Genomic DNA, 23,090 nt, shown 5'->3' on the forward strand with positions numbered 1-23,090 from the left:
ATGATATTATATTGAATGTCTAAATGTGTTGCTGCACCGTTTCTGTTCAAATATAGGGCTTCAATAGTATATGCCGATGCATTGTACTTCCTGTTTACAACTTGGCGCCCGCCACCGGCCATGAGAACGAAGATCATGTGGCTCATTTTGAGTCACGTCAACCCAAAAGTGAAACTGAAAGACCGACTTTATGATCCCGAGTGAGTCATTGCGGACAACTATAGGTGTGAAAGTAAATGTCAACGTTCACAATGGATTACACTCCAGTATCATTAAGGGGAAAGTGTTACGCAAACACATGCACTCAGCACGCCGCTTCCGTCCCGCCGGAACGAAACAACTCTCTTTTATAGTTTGCTCTTGTTTTTCTTCTCCTCCTACTCATTGAACAAGGGTGGCCCATGTGAGCCGTTGAGGTCCAGAAGAGGGGGCCAGCCAAATGAAAGAGTGCTTGTGAGCCGTGAGACGGAGAAAAAAAAAAGACATGAACACCCAGATCAAGTGGGGAAAAAGAGAAGAAAGGAAGTGATGGGTGAAAAGCAGAGCCATGATGTCACCGGCGCCCAATCGGAAGTGGCGACCATGGTGCATTTAAGGCCGTCAGCTGTCCGGCTGCATCCACATCAAGCTCCCTTCTCCTGCTTTTTTTCTTCGCCAGCATTTTGACCGCTCGTCCCAAAGACGTCAGCTTATAGCCACGTAGACTTCATTATGCTCATCTGGCTTCCATCGCTGGGCGTTGATAGCTGCTTCAGCTATGTAAATACCCCGTGTGACATCATCGCCAAAATGTGACACAATGCAAGGCAAGCCACTAATGAAACAAACAGAGTGAGAAACACGAAGCAGTGCTGTGACGCCGTATGCGCCTAATGTCTACTTTTATGCCATTTTCTTCTTCTATCGTCTTATTGTTCACTTTTCCATGCCTAAATTATATTCTATTGTCTCCATGTGACGTAAATTTTTCGAAGTGTTACGCATTGGCCCAAATATGCAAGTTCACTGATGGCGGCGTAACATTTCGTAAGCTGGACCGCACAAGCTTCAACCAGCTGTCATATTTGGCACCGTCATTGGCCAATTACGAATAAGTTACGATCCCCGACGTCATACTCCGTTATGACTTTTTACTGGAATGGAGCCTTCGTGTTGACTAAGCCTTTTTTTTTTTTTTTTTCTTGGTAAAACTAAACTCCAGGCATGTAAAGAATTAGGAAAAGCAGATTATTGTGCAAGACTGACAGGCGGTTTACAAAGAAATGAGAATGTCCTTGGAGCTTCGAATGTTCATTCCAATGTCAACGAGACCTCCAGCCTACAAGCTTGAAAGGGTCTACAATGATTGACCACTGGCAGAACAAGGTTGATGTTTTTCTCAAAGAAAGACAAACTGCTGACGGGTTCCACCCCGTGTGCTGGATCGATACCTTGTCTTTCTCTCGTCTCCATGTGGGGGCGACACTTGTCTTGGTTGCTTTATGGATATGGGTGGAAGTGGCTCATAGGGATGTGCAGAACTGAGGTGGCAGACTTCGATGAGGGAAGGGCTGAGGCGAGATGCAGGTGCTCCGGAGGGATGTTTTATGGTCGCACTCTGCACCAGCAATCCACCTGCTGTCTCCTGAAAGAAGTGCTTAAGACATACAGAGACTGCAGTGGATGCCATCAGTGATCACTTTGAGCCAGTTTTTTTTTTTTTCTTGTCAAGAACAGCACAAAACATTAAGTGCAAGGAGATTTTTGTACACTATTTATTTTTTTACAAATAGTTATGTTTGTCTAGCATGTCTTTCCAAGTCTGCAAAAATTATTAGCCATAGTACAATATAAGACCTAGTTTAAGTGCAACTAAGACAAATCTGCCATCTAGTGGTGAATTGTGCTATTACTCAAATCTAGTGCATCCCCGAATTGATTTTTTTTCCATTTTTTTTTTGCCTGCATTTTTGTCCCTCCTTTGTATTAAATAATATTATTAAATGTGTATTAATTGTTCATCAGCATTTTTTAGATTTGACCTCGTGCACTAATTTAGTCCTCACATTGGTCCACCCAACTTGTGGTGCTCTGAATAGCTTGCTTGTCCACTTACAGGTGCGTCCACAACCAGCCAGGTGGCTGCAATAATAGATCTGGCCGTTCGCTTACAGTATACTCGATTGAAAGCGCCATCTTTTCTGATGGTCCTCGTGGCTGCATAATTAGAGTGTGATTCACCGAAGGCCTTGACACGCTCTAAGTGGTGCAGATAGCGAAGCGGCCAAGCTCCAGTTTTGCACCCCATCCAGCTCCAACCAGGCTCAAGTGCTTGCCAGGAAACACTGTGTATTTAATGAAGCAAATCTGGGAAGTCAGGTATTTTTAGAAGCGAGAAGGAAACACCTCCAAATGTGTGGAAAAGAAAACAGTTCACCATCAAGGTGCTTCGCTCATGCCCGACCGGGATTTAGTGACCTTCTGTCGACAGAAGTAATGGAACACCAGAATAGTACAGTAAAAATGATTTTTTTTTGAGTTGGTATTAAAAATAAGTGCATTTGGATGAAGGAATTTTTTTTATTTGGAATCAAACAAAAGGTACTAGCTTACAAGTTGTATATTAGATCCAGATGTAAATACCTGGAACTAACAGCTTAACTGTTGATCTCCTGTCTATATTATTTTTTTTTTTAGCTTCACTCTACAGGAAAATAAATCAGCCACACTGTTCCAACTCTTTGGTAGGGGAAGTCGGTCGACATAAATAACCAGATCACTAGCAGATGGCGTTCGGATGGCACTCGCAAAAGCAATATTAAAGAAATTGAATTCCTGATGTGCTTGTAAAAGTCACGTCGATTATTTAAAGACGCGGAGAGATTCTTCAAACTGAGGGTCGTCCAATGTACGGTGGCCGTTCGCCAGTCTCTCCGTGACTGTATCTGTCGAGGAAACGAGTCGGCACTTCTGGACATTTGTGCCAAGTCAGACCTTCAGGGATTCACAAGTGCAGAGAGAGAGAAGATTATTTTTAGGATTTAAATTGAATGCATTGCAAACCTTGCTGGAAGATATATCGCAGTCATGTTTGTCAAAGTTGATTTTTTTTTAAAAAGCTGCACGACTTTAGCGAATACCTGTATGGTGTTAGCGTGTGGAGTCAAAAGCAAGCAGCTGCACAGCGGGCCCTGGCCGTAGGGGACTGGTTTGACTAGCATGTGTGTATGTTGTTGTGACTGAAGGGGGGAAATGCCACGCATGCCTGCACACACAGCACCAGCACATAGTTGGGTGAAAAACACATTGCTGGTCTTTATTGGGCAGGCGAGTGGAAGAAACCCCTGGCCGCACTGAGACCAGGCGGGAACATCTCAGGAAATCACATCATATGTTACAAAAGTGTTTCGCAACTTTGATTGGGCCATGGCCTAAATTTGGTGCTCGAAACTTCCGTCTGATCATATATATATATATATATATTTTTTTAGATATTTGTCTGAAAAAAATTGTGATAACAGATAAACGATTAATCACAATGAATCACGATGAATCATGATGAATCACAATGAATCACGAGGAATCACGATGAATCATGATGAATCACAATGAATCACGATGAATCACAATGAATCACGGGTAGACAATTTATCCAAAAATATATAGAATGAATACAATAACTTAAATTTGGCCAATTTGACAGTAAATTTGTATGTCAAGGTCTTGTTTTATATCTTGAACTTCTTGAGTATAATTGGACAATTTCCTGCAGCACGTCTTTTGATCTCTCTCTCGCACGACACAGCACACGCTGTTGTTGTTGCGATGAGGTGAAAAGATCACTTCAAGATGGGCTCAGACGATCTCCAAACACGAGCCGGGGATGCGCCACTGAACCATCAACTCTGATGTGGTTTCACTTCTGCTCAGAACAGAGGAAGCATCCTCTTCCCTAGCTGTCTGCTCTGATGTGGTTTTAAACAAGTGCAACGGGGGCCATCCCAGCCGGGAGGGCTCCCGGGGAGGATTGGGTTGCCGGATAAGGATGTGGCCTGATGAAGAAAAAAAGATAGGCCTGCCGCCGCCGTCTGCCACTGGATCCCACTCCCATTTGTCTGCTACCAGTAACTTGAGACCCTCCAGCTCCAGCAAGCGTGAGAGAGACTCAATGTTGTTTTTGTTTTCCTTACTTGATTCCTCCCTCCCAGGTTTTTCTTTACTCTCTCGCTGAAATCTGTGGAAAAGCCGTGCTTAATCGCCATGGTTACACCACCCGCCACCCCCTCCTCTCCTCTCCTGCACTCGCTCTACCCCTACCAGGGTTGTTTACCACGTCTGCGCCAGACTCAATAACATGTCAGTCATTGGGATTAGACCCCGCCCCCGCCTGCTTTGAGCTCCCGCCCTCGTTCTCCGACACCAGCCCGCCCCCACAACGCCGCCACTCCCCCTTCCAGTCTGGTCATTGTAAATAATGAATCATTTCCCAACTGTCTGTCACCTTCTGACACATGCTGAGCTTTTTTTTCTCCATTTGAGGGGGGATTTTTATGAGGAGACGAGTATAATAAGCATTGGGTGAAAAACTGTTTTTATTAATTTAAATCTGAAGAAAATAATGGCAATGTTAGCTAGCGCAACAAAATCAAGTTGTTTATATTTTCGTTTCGGGATACAGTAAACGAAAGATGAAAAGTAGTCCGATTTTTTTGCATCGTTTTTGCAATCGAACACGGAATTTTGTGAAGTTGTCAAAGTCTAAAGACTTGATTGAAGTCGACAAACTGCCTTTGATATTAATTCATGGTTTGTTTGCCTTCATTCGACCCTAAATTAAAGCGTGACTGGGTTGAACTATAAAAAGAATGTGCATATGGTCTCTCTTTATTGTGGATTTCGGTCTGTAATGTATCCCCCAAGGATTTCTTGTTCTTTGAAATGCTTCCTGACTTGTGATGGTTTGTTTTCAATTGCTTGTATTGCCGGCACAAGTCGTTCTTGTTTCTGTGTTGTTGGAGTGAAACCGGGAATTAACATTCTCTGCAGTGCGGAACATTCTGCAGATTCTTCACATTGTCCGCTGCTTGGGTGATACCTTTCGATTTAAAAAGAACAAAAATCAAACGCTTGACACTTTTCCCCCTCTTCTTCCTCCTGCCCTCCTTTTTAATGGCAGAAAAGGAACACTGTGCTCCCTCATCTTGTTTACCGAAAAGGACTCGTTTGACGCTCGTTTTGCGGCGCTGTGGCGAGCAGCAGGTGCGGGCCGGCCTCTGACCCCGACTGTTTTCTGCAGGGGGGGGCGGGGGGTTGTATAACGCCGTATTAGGGGAATAACTTTGTAAACATTTGATGCTCAAGAGTCCTGTAAAAGTTTCGGCACACACCCTACTGTGTAAATAAATATGTAGCGTGTCATTATGCAGTATTTACTGTAGGACTTGTTTCTTTAAGGGGCGTGGCCTCATGGCTTTTGCACTGGCGGAGCTATCATTTTTTTTCCAAGAAAACCCCAAAAAGTCTTCAAAAAATCCACTGATGAAGATTAATTCTATGGTTCCTACAGGATGGAAAAAAATGTGGACAAATAATTAAAAGTCAAACAAATATTTAGCCTGTTGAGGTGAGGGAGGCAGTGCCCCTGCGGGCCTCCTTGTAGCTCCGCCAGTGCTCATGAGTTTTTTCAGGAGCTGGAGTCATCTTGGCCCACCTTGACTGATTAGTTAGCGTATGAGCAAGGATCTGTTGTCGTATCTTAATTAAATCAAAAATAGATATAAATAAGACAAAATATTTAAAAAAAAAAAATTGTAAATGTTGCAGGTTTGTTTGTCATTTTGTACAAATTATTATTCGGGTCCAGCCGTCCACCGAATTAATTATGCTTGCTATTCCATCACTGTCAAATCAAAAATCCACTTATATGGTCATGAAAGGGAAGAACGTCACCTTATGTGACACGGGACGTCCTTCTCCTTTGGAGCGTTGGAAAAGCCACAGTGTCCGTGGCCATGTCCAGTGTGGAAATAGGGCCCGCGTTGGCACGTCCATAAATAGCCGATTGTATCCTTGACACTGCAGCTTGTTTGGTGACACTAAAAGCGGGTAGACTTATATGGATTTAGGGCTTGCGCTCATTGTTCCGCTTTTCTTCTGCTGGGACTATTTGGAACGTCTATCACGTGAGGAATCTACAAAGATGATTCTGCTGTAAAAAAAAAAAGAATGCCAGTAAAGGAAGCTATTACAGCTTGCCTTGGCTGCCCTCTGTTGGTTACATTCCAAGAAATTGGAAAAAAAAATGGAAACTGCTTTAAACATTTTAAATCAAAGCTCAACTGACAACCAGTAGGACCGAATGATAAAATCTACAAATTCCTGAAGTCAATCCACCATCTTGTCTTCAGTCCCATTCTGCTATGTTTGCTTCGTCAGTACATGAGAAGATGTGCCAACTCGTGGCTCACCGTGAAATCGCATCAGTTCACTATGCCCTGAGCATCTGACAGTTCCTGAAGAACCAAGCCCCCCCACCCCACCCCCATTCCCTGTATTGTGAGGCCAAAGTGAATTTGTCACATTTGGGAATCGGCCGCATTGCATTACACGGTGAAGCTGCACAGATGTTTTGTAAAGCCACATGAAATATTCATCTGGCGATTAGCTCGGCAGCCCACTCTCATTTCAAAGCGAGGAAGTGAGCAGGGTTCATTTCCTCCTTGCCATGTGACTAAACACGACATATTTCTCCCATATTTTTTATTTAATGTTTTTGTTACCATGCCAACTAGAGGGCGGAGCTAAATGTATGACACAAACGAAAAGCATGGATTTTCATCATAATTGTAGTATTGACGGTACAATTTCACTGTTGCAACCTTCAAAGAAAAATAATGTTCTAATTCGCTTTGATTGGAGTTTAAAAATTGGAAAAATGTCGGCTTTTATAAGCAGTGTAAAAAAGGGGCTTATTACCTAATGTGCTGTGTGTGTATTTCCTTCTACCCTTTCACCAGGAGGCATTTGTTCAGCTTTATTGACCCTGTGGAGAAATTTGTCTTGGAGTAATAACCCAAGACCATAAAGATACATACAAGAACACAAACTACTCCCAAGGGTGGGCTTACATGGGGGGGCGCGGTTGCATTTGCGCCAAAGACATCTCAACTCTTGCCTAACCCTGATGCTTGTTTTTAGCTGATCCCCAGAGGCTAGGAAATAATTTATGTATGAATCATATTTTATTTTTCGTATTTTATTACATTTTTGATCATTTAACTGCTGGTATGATGATTTCATTGTAGGCAAAATGATCATTATTATCCCCAGTATCGCTATAAAACAACTCTCATGGAATTGACACAATTTCAAACAACTGGCAAATTATTAATGCTTCTTCAAATATCTTAAAATATATTTAAAATGCAAAAATATGAGCCAAAAACAAATATCAGATTAAAATTACCAACACATTGGGACAAAAAACAATAGAAACAGATAATGACAGATAACCTTGGGAAAAACGTATGATACACTAAAATATGATTTAAAAAAAAAAACACAATATAAATATATTTTTTCAAATAAATATTTAGAAAAATAAACATAAATGTGGCTTTACGGATTTTATATAATAGTACTATACATTTATGTATAAAATAAAATTACAAGTATACAATATAAATATATTTTTTTAACAAATATGTAGAAAAATAAACATAAATATGACTTTATAGATTTGATATAATAGTACTATACATTTATGTATAAAATAAAAATGTAAATATGCAATATATATATATATAAAATTGTAAAATAGACAAAAAATAATAATCAGGCAGAAATATGAAAATGCATATAAATACAGATTTACTATTATATAAAACATCCCTGAAGTCCACCATGACATGCATCTAACATCTTCTTGACCCCATCACAACCGCATTCTGTTGCTTGGCCATTGCGGCGCCTTGTAACATCCAAATCAAGGCTGACAATTTTACATCCTGTTCCAAGGGCCTTGAGCAAACAGAATAAAGCGTTGCTATTGATAACGCCCCGCTACGCTACTCACAACAAACAAATGAGAAGCTTCTATTATTCATAACGCCTCGCGGCTCTATTTGAAACACACACGGTCATTGATTTTTTTTTTTTTTTCCCCTTCCGTGGGAACATGATTGTGTTATTTACATCACTGATGTTTTTTGTCGACACATGCAGTTTTTTTCCTCCCCACTTTCAAAGCGCTGTCCAAAAATCCCAATGCAACACGTGGATTGTGTTTTGATTTCTTTCTCTGATCTCCTCCAGTGTGTCCCAGCCATTGCAAGCACGCGTGTACCGACAAGGGCGAGTGTTGCCACAGCCAGTGCTTGGGCAGCTGCACGGAAGCCAACAGCGACACGGCGTGTTCCGCTTGCCTCCACTACTACCACGAGGGTCGCTGCGTGCCCGACTGCCCGCCCGACACGTACAAGTTCGAGGGCTGGCGTTGCATCACCATGGACTTGTGCTCCCAAGTGCACCTGCCCAGCGATGTTCACTTTGTCATCCACGAGGGTGAATGCATGCCTGATTGCCCCTCGGGTTTCACACGCAACGAGAGCAACCGGTAAGGACGTTTGGACAATGTGTGCTCCTTGAATCCAAAGGCCCAAAAAAAATTTTTGTTGTTGGGCAGTCCTCAGGCTAAAAGACAAAAATGAGCATTCAAGCTTTTATCACCAAAATCAACTCCAAATTTGAAGATTATCGAGCTACTCTCTGTCGTTCCAAATTCTCCACTGAATTTCTTCTCCTTTTTCATTTTCTTACCAGGATGATGTGCAGCGCTTGTAACGGCTTATGCGATAAGAGCTGCCCCACCTCCGTCATCGACTCAGTAAACGCCGCTCAGTCTTTGAAGGACTGCACCGTCATCGCCGGCAATCTGGACATCAACATCCGCCACGGAAGTGAGTGACATGCCGTCGTCGAACATCTCAACCGAGGCCAAACTGTGTCTTCATCTGCTGCACTTTTGAGTTAAAAACAAAAATATCGTTTCACTTTAGGACTATATTTTATGAGTATAACTCATCTTTTATGATGAAACACAAAACTGCCAAATCGGGGCAGAACTGCAGCAGCAGTCCTCCATTTGTTGTCCTAATATGGCTTTCATGTGTGTGTGTGTGTTTGTGTATCCGCGGTCCTCAGATAACATAGCGTCTGAGCTGGAGAGCTTCATGGGCCTGATCCAGACGGTGACGGGCTACGTGAGGATTCGTCACTCCCACACACTTGGATCGCTGTCCTTTCTCAAGAGTCTGCGTTACATCAACGGGGAGGAGCTCATGGACAAGTAGGGCCTCTGTGTGTGTGTGTGTGTGTGTGTGTGTGTAGGGGGGACAGTGAAGGGGATAAAATGTTGCTGGCCAAGTATCAAAGAAGATACATCAAGTTGTTGTCGAGTGGGTCTTAGTGTGAATAAAGTTCAGTAAAGTTCAAGAGGTCACATTGACAGCTATTGTTATTCAAATGTTACAGGGCAGTTTTGGGTCCTGGAAAAAAGGGTGTTCAGGTTACTGCCTGACAATTATTTCTTAATAATGAGTCAATTTAAAATAAGCATCTCACTTAATGTACATACATTTTTATTATTTGTTCTGAATTTGCTTTGATTTTTAAATACGGGTGATTAAATTAGGGAAGAATTTTTTTATTTGGACGATTATCCGCACCTTATTGGTCGGGCCAGCAATACGTCCACACAGTGACTTGAAAATTCTCAGTCGCCTCGGCAATGGGTTATCACGACTCGCTTAAGATACGAGAATAAAAGCGTTGGGTTTTTTTCGGTTGGTGATCAACGGGGTCATGGGAAAGTGCGTTGTCCCCTTCACGTCGACCCTCCCTGGGTCGAGTTTCACTCCACGGAAGGCTGTTGAGGATGGCAGGCATTCTCTTCATTCCGCGGCTCTTGTGCTGTAGTACATTCCAGGCGCTGATGACTGGAGTGAAGACATGGTCGTATCATGTCCATTCCCATGCAAACGTATCATTATCATCCAATTTTATAGAGTGGATTGACTTGAAAAAGTCCCATTTAACTCATTCAGTGATCAAGATTGGGTTGGTCATGAATGAGTTAAATGTTACTTTCCGTCTGTTATCAGGTTATATTCCTTCTCCGCCATCAACAACCAGCACCTCCACAGCTTGTGGGACTGGACCCAGCACAACCTGACCATCCGTGCCGGGCGCCTCTTCTTCCACCTGAACCCCAAACTCTGCACGTCCGAGATCCACACCATGTGGGACAAAACCGGCGTCAGCGAAAAACCGGAGGAGGGCGACTTCCGCAACAACGGCGAAAGAGCCAGCTGTGAGTTTTCGGGTATCGGCGGTAAGGAGATTCAACGTCTTATCGTCCTCTGTGAACGTTTCAGGTGAAAGTCACGTCCTGAAGATCTTATCCAACAACACGTCCAGCGACACCATCCATCTGACGTGGGAACGCTACCAACCGCGGGATTACAAAGGCCTTATCAGCTTCATGGTCTACTACAAGGAGGCGTAAGTGCTCCGAAAGACGGCTCATTATGCTATACGCGACACTGTCATTACGTATAAATAGCTCAACATTGAGGCTTGATGAAGGGTTTTCCATACAAAAGCCTATTCTATGTTGGGACATTTGTTGACGCTTGCTTTGCATAACTATGCCCATTTCCATGCCAACTGGCAACCAAAGAAAAAAAAAATAAAACACCATCGCTTGATTTTTTGTTCTAATTTCAAAATGGTTGCCACCATTTTTGCACCATCCCTGTTTATTTTCTCCTCGGCCGTGATTACTGCTCAGAATTTTGGCCGGGAAGTTTTTTTTTTTCACTCTTGCTTTGACAGTGACAGCAAATACACATTTGTAAATAATGAGCTAAAAAAAAACGGTCTTTTAAGTCGGACGGTGTCTGCAGACGTACCCTAGAATTAGTTTTATTTTGGAAGCGACGAATGAGCAGATGTCATCTGAGGCCATGTTTTTTTTTTTCTTTCCCTCGCCAGCCCTTCTCAGAACATCTCCGAGTTCGACGGTCAGGATGGTTGCGGCTCCAACAGCTGGCACACGGTGGACGTGGATCTTCCTCAGGATAATAATACCGACCCCAAAGTTGGAATTCACCACCTTAAACCTTGGACCCAGTACGCCACATTCGTCAAGGCCATCACCCTTCGGGTGGAGGACAAACACGTTCCCGGTGCGAAGAGTGACATCATATACATCCGTACACGCCCATCGCGTAAGTCCCGTTAGCATCACACATGCTAATAGCAACGTCAACACCGCAAAATGTGATTGAGGATTTTACTCCATGCAGTGCCGACCGTGCCCAAGGAACCTCGTGCCTACGCCAACTCCTCCACCAAGCTGCTGGTCAAGTGGTCGCCGCCTCTCTTTCCCAACGGCAACCTGACCTACTATCTGGTTCGCTGGCAGCAGCAGCCAGAAGACCGCGAGCTCTACCTGCACAACTATTGTTCCAAAGGTCAGGCTGGTTCGATTAAATTGGGTTAAATTAGGCTGCAGAAATTTGAGAAAAGCTATGGAAAAAAATATTGTAAATAAAAAATAATATCCAAAAAAATATTGTCATAAAAAATATTTTTAAAAATTATATTGTGTTTTCAAACAACCTAATACAAAGTTACTTTTGCATCCCCGGTCCGCTTTAACATTCTTTGTTCTTAACGGCCCTTCTTTTGGAAGAAGTGTACCGAAAAAAGCCACAAAAAGCAAAAGTTGGCCAGAAAGAATCTTTTGATGTCCAATGCAAACTAGCAAAGCTTTTCAGACATATTTTCCCTGAAAGTTCCAGTGGAATTCCAAATTCTATGGCCTTAGGGACATTTTGATTTGAGGTTCGCTGTTTCAAGATTTACTAGGACTGTCTGGGGATTTGAAGTCAGTCTCAATATTCTGATCCAACTCGAAAAAGATTGAAAAAAAATGTCCCTTTTCCTCATCCAACCAGAGCTGAAGATCCCTATCCGGATTCCGGCGATGGGATTTTCCGACATGGAGGAGATCACCAAGCCCACCAAGTCGGACCTGTCGGGGTCCAAGGAGGGTTCTTCCTGCATTTGTCCCAAAACTCCTGAGGAGAAGGACCGGGAGAAAGATGACCGTGTCTTTTTTAAGCGCTTTGAGAACTTCCTTCACAATGCCATCTTTCTTCAGAGGTAACGGTTACAGTCTGCTGAGGGGGGGCGGGGCTTATTTGAAGACATTCTGAGCAGGTTCCAAAAGACCTCTCTAGCTTCCTTTTAGTTGCCATGACAACAGATGGTGCTACACAAACAAAAGTGGCGACAGAGCGGCGATTAAGCATTCTGAAGACGCTCGCTCGTCAGGCCGCTATCGTCGTCTTTGTTCTCCCGGCGATATGTTAACTTCGCCGGTGGTGGCTGCGGAGCTTTGCCGCCGTTTCTTCCGCTCTCTCTTCACCAAGATGTGGACACACAATGTAGGTGTCTCTGCAAATGGCCTCGATCCATCACAGCCTCCATGCACTTGTCGGTTAATCCGATGAGCACTCAGTAGGTCGCTTAGAAATCCATAACGAAAGCCGTGCCGCCGCGCCGCCAAAGGTCATTCATCCAAGTTTTTTTTTTTCTTCTCTCCCCGACGTTTATGTGGACTTGGATCAATGTGGCTTTCGAAGAAGGAATGATAAAACCTGGCTTCTCGGTCGGTGTAACTGAACTCATATCCTCCACCTCTGGATGGGTGTTTTTTTAAGCTAACGTGCTAGCCACTGTATAGCTTTTAGCAAATGTCATTGAAAAGAAGTTTAATGGAGCCTGATGGTTTTGTTAAACACCTTTAAAGGCGGATTTATCTAATCTGTATCCGAGTTCATTGTAATCATCTACAACCATCCATCTCTTCTTTCGGGTCAGCTTCGTGCGTCTGACAGTTGGCCTCAAATCTTTTTTTCCCCCAGTCGGGGCTAAGACGTTGCCAAGAAATGTACATCTGGATCGTAAAAGAATGAGGAAAGAGCCCCATCGTGACGTCGAGTGAACTCGACAACACAAAGCAGCAGACAAAGTTGTTAGCGTAGCTAAGGCCCAGCGCTAATAACGTGCTCGGCGGAAGGTGCCGAAACGGCTTTCCTCCATGACGTAAAGGTTGCTCTTTTTTTAGCGGGTCGGGGTCACAACCGCGGCTGTAGTAAGTCACTTAGCCGTAAGGTCAGGTGGCAGTCAGCTGACGACTCGCTCGCTCACGATACCGCGACGCTAGTAAAGGGGATCATCGTCCCTCTGCTCGGACTCCATTACATTTCAATGCTTCATTGGCGTGTTATATTTGTCGTGACGTTCTCTGGATTGTATCATACCAGTTATAACTGCCGGGGAGGAATGTTAGCGTGTGGATGAGAGTGTCCGCTCCCAGGCATCAATCGTCCTCTTGTCTCTTCAAAGTGTTGCACTTGACTCGCAGTCTTGTTACTATTTCCAATTTTAAATCTCCGGCGCGGTGGGTTAGTGGTTCGCACGTCTGGCTCGCATTTTGAAGGTTTAAAGGGCCATCACTTGTTCGTTGGCTTTTCGTCATTTGCCGTTGCGCACATTTTTTCCAAACGGTCATAAATACTTGCTTGTTTTCTTTGAGCCAACTGGCTTGCGGTATTCACAGGTAACTGCTACCTGGGTGCAGTCAGCACCTGTCTGGCCTCCGTAATGATAGCCTCAAGCTAAAGCTGGACCATTATGGGAAAATATTACCCATGATTATTTTGATTGATACTGTAGTCTTGATTCATACGCTCACTGATTTCAAAACTTTGTATTTATTCAACTACTAACACCCAATTTTCAATTAGACTTGAAAGAACAGCTAGCTTCAATTAATAACGTATCAAAATAATAGCAATGAAAAAAAATACCTGTTGTAAAAAGTAGAAGAAAGTCACGATTCAACTTTAATCATTATTTTTCATACATTAGGAAGATTATATGATGATATGATTTATTATTTGAAGGAATATCACTCCTTGAGTCGATGCTAACTTTCCTGTTCGCTTGGATTTTAGCTCAACTGCTAGCTTTAGCGCTGGCAATCTTTCCAAAATGAAGTGTGACTTTTATTTAAATATACACTTTTGTTTTTGTCTTAAAGTAAATCTAGGATGTCATTAAACATTTTATTTAGGCTTGCGAAAGGCAGAATAACATTCGCCATGTCAGTAATCGTGATTATTCGATTACAATTTTATTATGATTGTGAAAAGCCCAAATCACGATTTAATTTCAATGAATCGCCCGCTCCAGCTTCTGGCATATTCCAGTCAGCTGTCCTTTCCATTCAGCCACTTCCAATCTGTCATTATGATTCGTGTTTTGTTCCCCCTCCGCTGTCGTACTACCAAATAATCTGTCTGCCTCGCTATGATCCGTCTGACCTCATCCGCCTGCATGACTCCGCGGGGAGTAGTATGCAGCATCTGGACAAATGGCACACACGCACGCTAACACAAACAGAGTCATGCAAGCATGTCCAGTGGGATGTTTAAGCTTTGTGTAAAACGCTCCAAAACAGGCAATTATGATTAGTTATAATTTGATTTTTCTGGCTTTGTCTCTTGTGGTCATTTTCTACAATAGAGTAGCAGGACCACCCTGGAAAAAGAAAATAAGATTAGAAGATAAAATGAAATATTTGATTTTATAAAAGTTTTGTATTTTCAAGAAAATGTGTATTCCTTTTTATTTTAATATATATACCTTATTTAATTATTCTCATATTAGAACTTTATTTTTGAAAATATGCTCTTTTTTTTTTAACTGCAACCTCCTTTGCTACAAACTTTCTCGCTGAAAAATAATTCTCGTCTTCCAGACCTCAAGAGCGTCGTCGTCGGGATCTTTTTGGCCTGGCAAACGGCACCCTGTTACTCGACGGCGCCAGCGGGGGCAACGTCTCCAGCGTTAACAGCACGTACGGGATCCCTCACAGGATGGAGTTCCCCTTCTCCGAGGACAAGAGCACCTCGGAGAGCTTAGAGATCCCCAACTTGAAGCCCTTCACCGTCTACCATATCGACATCCACGCCTGCAATGAGGAAGTGGGCCACTGTAGCGTTGGCGCCTTCGTCTTCGCCAGGACCAAGCCCGCAGGTAAGAACCTACGAGAACGTCAAAATGCCTCAAGATGTCACATTCGGATGTAATCTTCATCCAGACAAAGCCGACGACATACCCGGGAAAGTGCTCTTTGAGATAAACGACAAGATGGAAGGTTGCGTGCTGTTGCATTGGCCCGAGCCCGTCATGCCCAACGGCCTCATCCTGATGTACGAGATCAAGTACCGTTTGGGAGCCGAGGTCAGTCGCAAGTCACATTTTGGGTCACGGAGCAACAACCGATAATATTCCTAATCGTACTTGGCTTCATTTCAGCCCGAGAAGCACGAATGCGTATCTCGTGAGCAATACCGCAAGCACCAAGGCGCTCGCCTCAGCAACCTGGGCTCGGGGAACTACTCGGCCTACGTGCGAGCCACGTCTCTAGCGGGCAACGGCTCCTGGACGGAAAGCGTGTCCTTCTACGTTCCTCCGCCTAAACGTAATATCGCACGCTAAAACGATAATCAGGACGGTTTGGTAATCCATCCGTGCTGATCCCTCCTATCCTATCCTCGCAGGAGACAACGACGTGGCGCTCTATTTGATCGTCATCATTCCCATCCTTGTGATTCTCTTCGTCGTCGGACTTACCACCATTCTTTTCTTTATAAACAAAAAGAGGCAAGTATTTTTATTACCTTTTCACACAAAGATGATTATTTTTTTCTCACTGATGTTTGCTAGCTTACTTTTCACCTGACCGCTAATATTACGTCAACAGGAATAGCGACCGACTAGGGAACGGAGTCCTTTACGCGTCGGTCAATCCGGAATACTTCAGTGCCGCAGAGAGTAAGGAGCATCTCAAAAACCCGTAAGATCATCCTAAAGCGCGTTTGTGGTTCTGACCCGCCTCCTGTGGTCTGGCAGTGTACGTCCCGGACGAGTGGGAAGTGGCAAGGGAGAAGATCACCATGCACCGGGAGCTGGGCCAGGGTTCATTCGGCATGGTGTACGAGGGCATCGCCAAAGGTGTGGTGAAAGACGAGCCCGAGACACGAGTGGCCATCAAGACGGTCAACGAGTCGGCCAGCATGAAGGAGCGGATTGAGTTTTTAAACGAGGCCTCCGTCATGAAGGAGTTCAACTGCCACCATGTGGTAAGCAGCCTGGAAAGAAAACGCTTGACGTAGGATCAGATGAATCATTGCGGCCAAACTATAAATAAAGGTGACATCAAAGTCTCAAGATGTTCGGCGGGTCACGATCATTCCAGTTTTTCCAGCCCGGAGCCAGGATCAACCTCCTGGTGATGCAACCCTTAATCGGCCGGCGTGATCCCTGCTTGCCTCGTCAGCTCCTCTAAAGACGTTTTGTCAAGCAGTTTCCCTACGGAAAGATTCTCTTACAACGCTGTTAAAAAAAAAAAAAAAACCCACAGGGAATCGGAACACTTTTGTGTGTGGATTACCATTTTTAAGGAGCGTGAAGAAAGCGTGTAATTAACATTCATCCCTAATTTGGCAACAGCCGTGATTGGATTGAGACAGGAAGTCAGGCTTCACTGGATCTTACCTCAAGTTAACCCTGATTTATAACCGTCTCCTCTACAGTATATCCGTTTCGGCACACATACGAAAATCCGAGCTGAGATTCGAACGCGGAACTTTTGACTGCGAGGCAGAAGCGCAAGTAATTCAAATGTAAATAAATCCTTGCAGGTGAGGCTTCTAGGCGTGGTCTCTCAAGGACAACCTACTTTGGTGATTATGGAACTGATGACCAGCGGAGATCTTAAGAGTCACCTGCGCTCTCTTCGTAAAGAGGTGATTTTTTTTTTTTTTTTTCAAATTGAAATGTTTTGGAGATCCGGTATGGGAAAAAAAACTCACATGTTGTTCTTTCCTGCAGAACACCAACATCCAGGTCTTGCCCCCGCTCAAGAAAATGATCCAGATGGCGGGGGAGATCGCTGATGGGATGGCGTACCTCAATGCCAACAAATTTGTCCACAGAGACCTGGCGGCTAGAAATTGCATGGTGGCGGAAGACTTTACGGTGAAGATTGGAGGTGAGGGAAGCTTTGAGGCTCTGTGTGATTTACACTAAATGTCCTATCAAAATAAATCCTGTGCCTTTAGCAGTGCTGAATGGATGATTTCCTTTTTCCTCCAGATTTTGGCATGACCAGAGATATTTACGAGACGGATTACTACCGAAAAGGAGGAAAGGGCCTGCTGCCCGTTCGCTGGATGTCACCCGAGTCGCTGAAAGACGGCGTGTTTACGACCATGTCCGATGTCTGGTAGGAGGAAACACGTGATTGCATTTAAAGTAGGGTGGGGCAATATGTAAAATGTCTTATCATCCCCTGGCACTCGGAACATATATTTTGTGCTCAAAGTCCACATTTGTTTATAAAAATGAATATGCCAGAATATTTATTCAGTTATATATGAAATTTAAAAAAAAAATATATATATATATATATATATATATATTGTCCCTAGTCATTATAAAATAATGGATTCTTATTTTTAAATGTTATTTTATGATAATGGAATGAATAGTTTAAATATAATTATATTATTAATTATATTATTAATTACATTTTATTATAAGTATAATCGTTAATTATATTAATTATTTTAATTCATTCGTAAATTATGAATTATATTTGATTATATTATAATAGTTAATTAATTAATGAACTTACTTCAAAATTTGCATTTTTTTTCTAATATTTTTAAATGAAAATAATTACCCATTTAGCAAAATTATCAAATCATTTCATTGGTTTTTTTTTGTTAAATAAGAATGGATAAATGAATTCAACAAATAGTATTTGTATCTTTGGCTTGACCATTATTGCCGGGGACTTATTGGCAAGTCTTCAGTTATGTTAAGAACCCCAAAGTTATTGGCTCTATTGTTTCCTCCTCTTCCTTCTTGTATTGCGGCATTTTGACGACATGATTGTGTTTGCAAGCTTTTTTTGTTTCCCAACTGCAAATGTCCCATGTGTCAGTCCTCAAGAATGGCCTTAACAGCCTCCAGATGTTTCCCCAAATGATCGGGTTGCCGCGCCAGCGCAGACATCGCGAAAATGCATCTTCCCCGTTTGATGTCGTTTCCCGCGGCGGCCCCTTCCGACTATTTTCGCGCGACTGTCTCCGTTAGCTCAAACCTGTGTGTGTACTCACTCGGTTGTGCCTGTTGGTGGAAACACAACCTGCGGTCGGCGTCAGTCGCGGTAAGAATTTCTTCATCGGCGACGAGGCTGGCGAGTGAACCGAGGTGACGTTTACTGGAAGCGCGCCGCGAACTCTTGTCTCGCGACGATGAAGCCGACAATATTCGCCAGCTGTCACTCTGACTAAAGCTTGTTACTACAAATTCAAATTTGTTTGGCAAACAGGTCGTTTGGCGTGGTTCTGTGGGAGATCGCCACCTTGGCCGAGCAGCCTTACCAGGGCATGTCCAACGAGCAAGTGCTACGCTTCGTCATGGAGGGAGGACTCCTGGACAAGCCGGACAATTGTCCTGACATGCTGTGAGTCTTTTTTTTTCCTTCCATTATTGACAAAATTGTTATTTCAAGGAAAAATAATATCATCATCAAAGTTAATTGAAGTCATTTTAATAGTCAGATTTGCAATTTATTGTCATATTACACAATTTGAGGATTTATAGCCAATTATACGCGGACCGCCACAATATTGCTCAGGGTCCCCGGGAGGACCGAGGACCCTAGTTTGAGAACCACTACATCAGCGGACACATTGCATACATGCTCTGACCTCACCGGGAAGGCATTCTGCTCCCCCCCCCCCTCCAGCCACCATGGCTGACCTCACCTTAGAAAGAGAGACAGCAAGTTGTGGAAGAAAGAAAGAAAGAAAAAGAAAAACACGGGCTAATGTTGTGCAGACACAAACTTTAGGTTTCTATGGAAGCCTGACTGGGTTGTCCTGATTACGGCGCCGTGTGGATTGTGTTACAGAGGTGGTGTGACAATGGGAGGTCGGATATGGAACAAAAATGGCAGCAAGCAAAATAAAAAAAAAGTAGAAAAATCTAAATAAATAAATATTCAAGCAAAGCACATAATATTTTGAATCCTGCAGCAGTCAGGCCTGAATGAGTAGCTTAGAGTGGAGAGCTTCGAATTGTTCCGCCATGTCCCGGGTCGTCTCCAGGATCAGATAGCTCGGGGTTACCGTCTCCAACCTCGCTAGCGGGGACGCGCTAAACAGGACTCATATTTAAATGATTTACGACAGAGCGGCACGTCATAGCTCGTTGAAATGAATTCGAGCAGGGTTGGACCTCACTCACTGGGGCACGTCCAGCGTGTGAGGACCAACATTGCACAGATGTTTTATCGCTGCATAGACATAAAACGGCCATATTTTAAGTTATCGGTTTTCTATAAATCACAAGAAGTCGGGATTTAATCAAACGTTCGGATTACGTGAAGTCAAATATGTCAGTCAAAGATTTTTGTTGTTATTTAAAAGAGAGATATCATTTTTGGTTTCTGATCAGGGATTTGTAATCATGTTTCCAAATGGAAGAACTTAACTAAAAACAGATGAAAAAAAGACCTCCACTGTCTTCAGTTGAAGTAAAACCGTCCCAAAAAATTCTACATTTATTTCATAAAAGACTTGACAAATTCATATGAACAGAAAAAATCCTTTTTTTTTTTTTTTTTTGATGATGAAAAGGGTAAGCTTGCTCATGTGCACGTTGTGTTGATTCATTGCTAAAACTGCACGCACAGCAACAGATGGCGGGATTGTCGTCAGGCTACTCCGGAGCAACCTCCAACGTCACATTTGCCCAGAAACAATTCTTCCGTGGCCCTCCGTCTTTGTTGAAACTTTGACCTCTTGGCACCTCGCTGTCGACAAACCAATGCAGTGACTGATGACTTTTTGTCAAAGAACTTGAAAACCATCATTTTATTTGAAATGATAACTTACATCATATGCAGTGGAAGTGCAATTCCTCGTCCACATACCATAAATTTTTATTTTATTTTTTATTTTTTTTTATTTTTTAAATTTGCTGGCTTATTAGAATTGGCAGGTGTACCTAAAGAAGTGGCGTGTGACTCCAGCAAATCAGTAAGGAAACCAAATGTAGTCTCTCCTGCCCCCTGCTGGTGAGAAAGAGAGTAACGCTTCATGTCACACTATCTATTAAAGTCATCAAGTCACATTTATTTTACTGAATTAGTCAAGCAATAATTCAGTAATGTCAAATATCTTCAATTTCTGAAGATGCATTTTAAGGATGGAAAGCAAGCCAAGGTTCCTCCCAGTGTTGTTTGTTGATGTGATGTCGGACTTCTCTTTACTCTGCGCAGGTTCGAGCTGATGCGGATGTGCTGGCAGTACAACCCCAAGATGCGTCCGTCCTTCCTGGAGATTATCAGCAGCATCAAGGAGGACCTGGACCCGCCCTTCCGGGAAGTGAGCTTCTTCTACAGCGAGGAGAACAAGCCGCCCGACACCGAGGAGCTGGACATGCAGGTGGAGAAAATGGAGAACATTCCGCTGGACCCCGCCTCCACCAGCCAGCCTCCGACCGCCGCCCCGTCGGCGGGGTGCGCCGCCGGCACGCCGCCGCCCTCCTCGGCGCAGCAGCCGCCCGCCGTCGTGCAGGGTCCCGCCGGTTCTTTTTTGAAACCCGGCTCTCCCGTCTCGGGGCCCTCGGACAGCAAGCACGCCGGATCGGCGGCGGCGGCGGCCAACGGGCCCGTGGTGCTGCTCAGGCCCAACTTTGACGAACTGCAGCCCTACGCCCACATGAACGGCGGCAGGAAGAACGAGCGGGCGCTACCCCTGCCCCAATCGTCGGCCTGCTAATATCGCCCCCCCCCCTCAACCTCTTACACAGGGTAACCCAAATCTCTCCAGCGTCTCCATGAAGTGACTTCTTCGACAGGAGAGAAACAGAGAGATTCGGCGTCTTTGTTACATCCTTCAAGAAGGAAATCAAAAGACTTAAAAACACAAAAGACATTTTTTAAGCATATCTGCCAGTAAACATCAACAGAAGAGCACTTTTTTTTCCCCCCCGAGAGAGGACGTTGTGGAGTATTTATATATACCGATTCTCTCCATAATAACATTTCTTTTTTTTTTTTTGTAATGTTTCACATCAGTGGACTTTCCTTGGACATTTCAGACAAAAAAAAAAAAATCGTGTGACTGGAAGATGTGTTGTGTCTTTAAAAGAAAATAATAACACTAAGTTGCCAAAAGGAGACTGTGCTTCGGAGTAAAAAGCACTTTGCATTCAATGGTCAAAAATGACGACAAATATAACAAAGTAAATGACTCCCATAAAAAACTTTACTCAAGCAACACTAACAAGACATTTCAAGGCCAACACAAAGTATAGTTTTAGTTACTGTGGTGACTGCTACTAGTTTACCCCCAAGTCTAAAACAAAGTGAGCAACCCGCAAGAACGGTCAAATTGTATTTTCACTTGCGGAGGCACAAAATTAGCGTGGCGCTTCAAAATGATACTCTTCGTCAAACACACACTACTTGAGAAGACATTTTGATGAAACGTTTCTAAAATGTTGAGTACAGTATAAAAAAAAAAGCTCCGACTCAAACAACCGCATCATTTAGTTGACAATATCAGATGGATTCATCAATGATTATTTTTTTAATCACTCCCTGAATGTTCTGCTTTTAGCGTTGCCTTCTTCAGACAGCAAACTCATCACACCTCAACAATCTCTTAACCAATAGCTCCGCCCCCTTTTGTCATCTCCCAGCACGCACTCGACACAGCAGAACTTACTGGACTGATTTTCAAGTAGGTCCGCAACACACGTCATCGGTTTGTCACCTTTTGACATTTCTTCGGTGCGTTTGCCTCGCTCTGTGATGGCGTGTGTGTGCGTGCGCCTGTGCCTGCGTGTATGCCCGTACACAACAAAGCTGCTATTTATTCTCTTTTCTCTGAGATCCTTCAGGTTTGCTATTCTCTCCACTACTCTCTTATCTACAAAAATCTATTAGAACTATATGGTAAAATGACAAAAAAAAAAGATTTTAGTCATCAAATGTGTGTTTTTTTTTCAGATGTCATTATTTGTTTTTGAATGTCTGTATTATTATTGTTATTATTATTATTATTATTTGGAATGGACACCTTTGCTCCATGTGCGAGCTTTCTTCTGCACCCTTTTTTGTACTTTTTGTGGTCTAGCACTGCACCTCGGGGTGCAACTCAATCTCAGGTCCAAGTTTAAAAAAAAAAAAAAAAGGCTTTTCTTCTTATCTCCACAGCTTCTCTTAGTTCTTAAGTACATCCTCCTCCCCCTCTCCCATCATCTTCCGTTCTGTCGGTGCCTCCGTTTTTTTAATTAGCCAACATTAACCAAATGTTTGTTTTTAAAGCCCGGTCAAAGCAGTGTGGGGCGAACTGGGTCTTATCGCTTGCCTTAATCATGTTTCTCACGTTTGTTTGTTTGTTTATTTTTATAGTCAGCTCAACACACACTCCCGCCACCCCGTTCAAGTGTTATTATTATTTCTTCTCAAACCAAATAAAGAATGGCTTCAAGAGCAGAAAAGATTTAATGATTAAAAGGTCTTAAAATGGATGCTATATATAATTTTGAAGGCTTTTTTTTCCTGTTGTTTTTTTTATTTTATTTTTGGAAATGTTGCTTTTATCATACTTTTTCCTTTAGATGTGTTATTTATTTATTTTTTTATTTTTATTTTTTCTTCCTTTAATGATATCAGTTTAAATCACTGTATAAATGCCCTCATGATTCACTATAAAGATGAATTCTTTTGTTATTTCATTTGTTGTCAGTTATTTGTTTCCTTTTTAAAACTACCCACACTTGAGTACATACAATTTTACTACATAAAATTACCAAGCAATGAAAGTTTATTTTATTGACCAAATATTAAAAATATTGCTTATTTGGGTCATTTAAATGACCATATC

At 43.0% G+C, this 23,090-nt stretch overlaps 1 protein-coding gene across 1 annotated transcript in view; it reads left to right on the plus strand.

The window, feature by feature from the left end:
* The window catches only part of LOC148396912 (insulin-like growth factor 1 receptor), a 49,650-nt gene extending 26,709 nt beyond the window's left edge, over positions 1 to 22,941 (plus strand). Inside the window, exons 3-21 of the mRNA XM_088378354.1 lie at positions 8,293 to 8,593; positions 8,800 to 8,936; positions 9,181 to 9,325; positions 10,140 to 10,348; positions 10,413 to 10,539; positions 11,032 to 11,267; positions 11,346 to 11,513; positions 12,000 to 12,207; positions 14,873 to 15,150; positions 15,215 to 15,357; positions 15,433 to 15,598; positions 15,678 to 15,780; positions 15,881 to 15,951; positions 16,030 to 16,259; positions 16,821 to 16,925; positions 17,011 to 17,170; positions 17,275 to 17,404; positions 18,518 to 18,652; positions 20,474 to 22,941. Of these exons, the coding sequence (XP_088234480.1) occupies positions 8,293 to 8,593; positions 8,800 to 8,936; positions 9,181 to 9,325; positions 10,140 to 10,348; positions 10,413 to 10,539; positions 11,032 to 11,267; positions 11,346 to 11,513; positions 12,000 to 12,207; positions 14,873 to 15,150; positions 15,215 to 15,357; positions 15,433 to 15,598; positions 15,678 to 15,780; positions 15,881 to 15,951; positions 16,030 to 16,259; positions 16,821 to 16,925; positions 17,011 to 17,170; positions 17,275 to 17,404; positions 18,518 to 18,652; positions 20,474 to 20,975 (3,554 nt within the window). The 3' untranslated portion in view covers positions 20,976 to 22,941. The remainder of the gene's footprint in view (positions 1 to 8,292; positions 8,594 to 8,799; positions 8,937 to 9,180; positions 9,326 to 10,139; positions 10,349 to 10,412; positions 10,540 to 11,031; positions 11,268 to 11,345; positions 11,514 to 11,999; positions 12,208 to 14,872; positions 15,151 to 15,214; positions 15,358 to 15,432; positions 15,599 to 15,677; positions 15,781 to 15,880; positions 15,952 to 16,029; positions 16,260 to 16,820; positions 16,926 to 17,010; positions 17,171 to 17,274; positions 17,405 to 18,517; positions 18,653 to 20,473) is intronic.
* The last annotated feature ends 149 nt before the right edge of the window (positions 22,942 to 23,090 follow it).

The sequence above is a fragment of the Syngnathus floridae genome, chromosome 6, assembly GCF_059516105.1.
Source record: "Syngnathus floridae isolate MCC-2025c chromosome 6, RoL_Sflo_1.0, whole genome shotgun sequence".
Classification (NCBI taxonomy): domain Eukaryota; kingdom Metazoa; phylum Chordata; class Actinopteri; order Syngnathiformes; family Syngnathidae; genus Syngnathus; species Syngnathus floridae.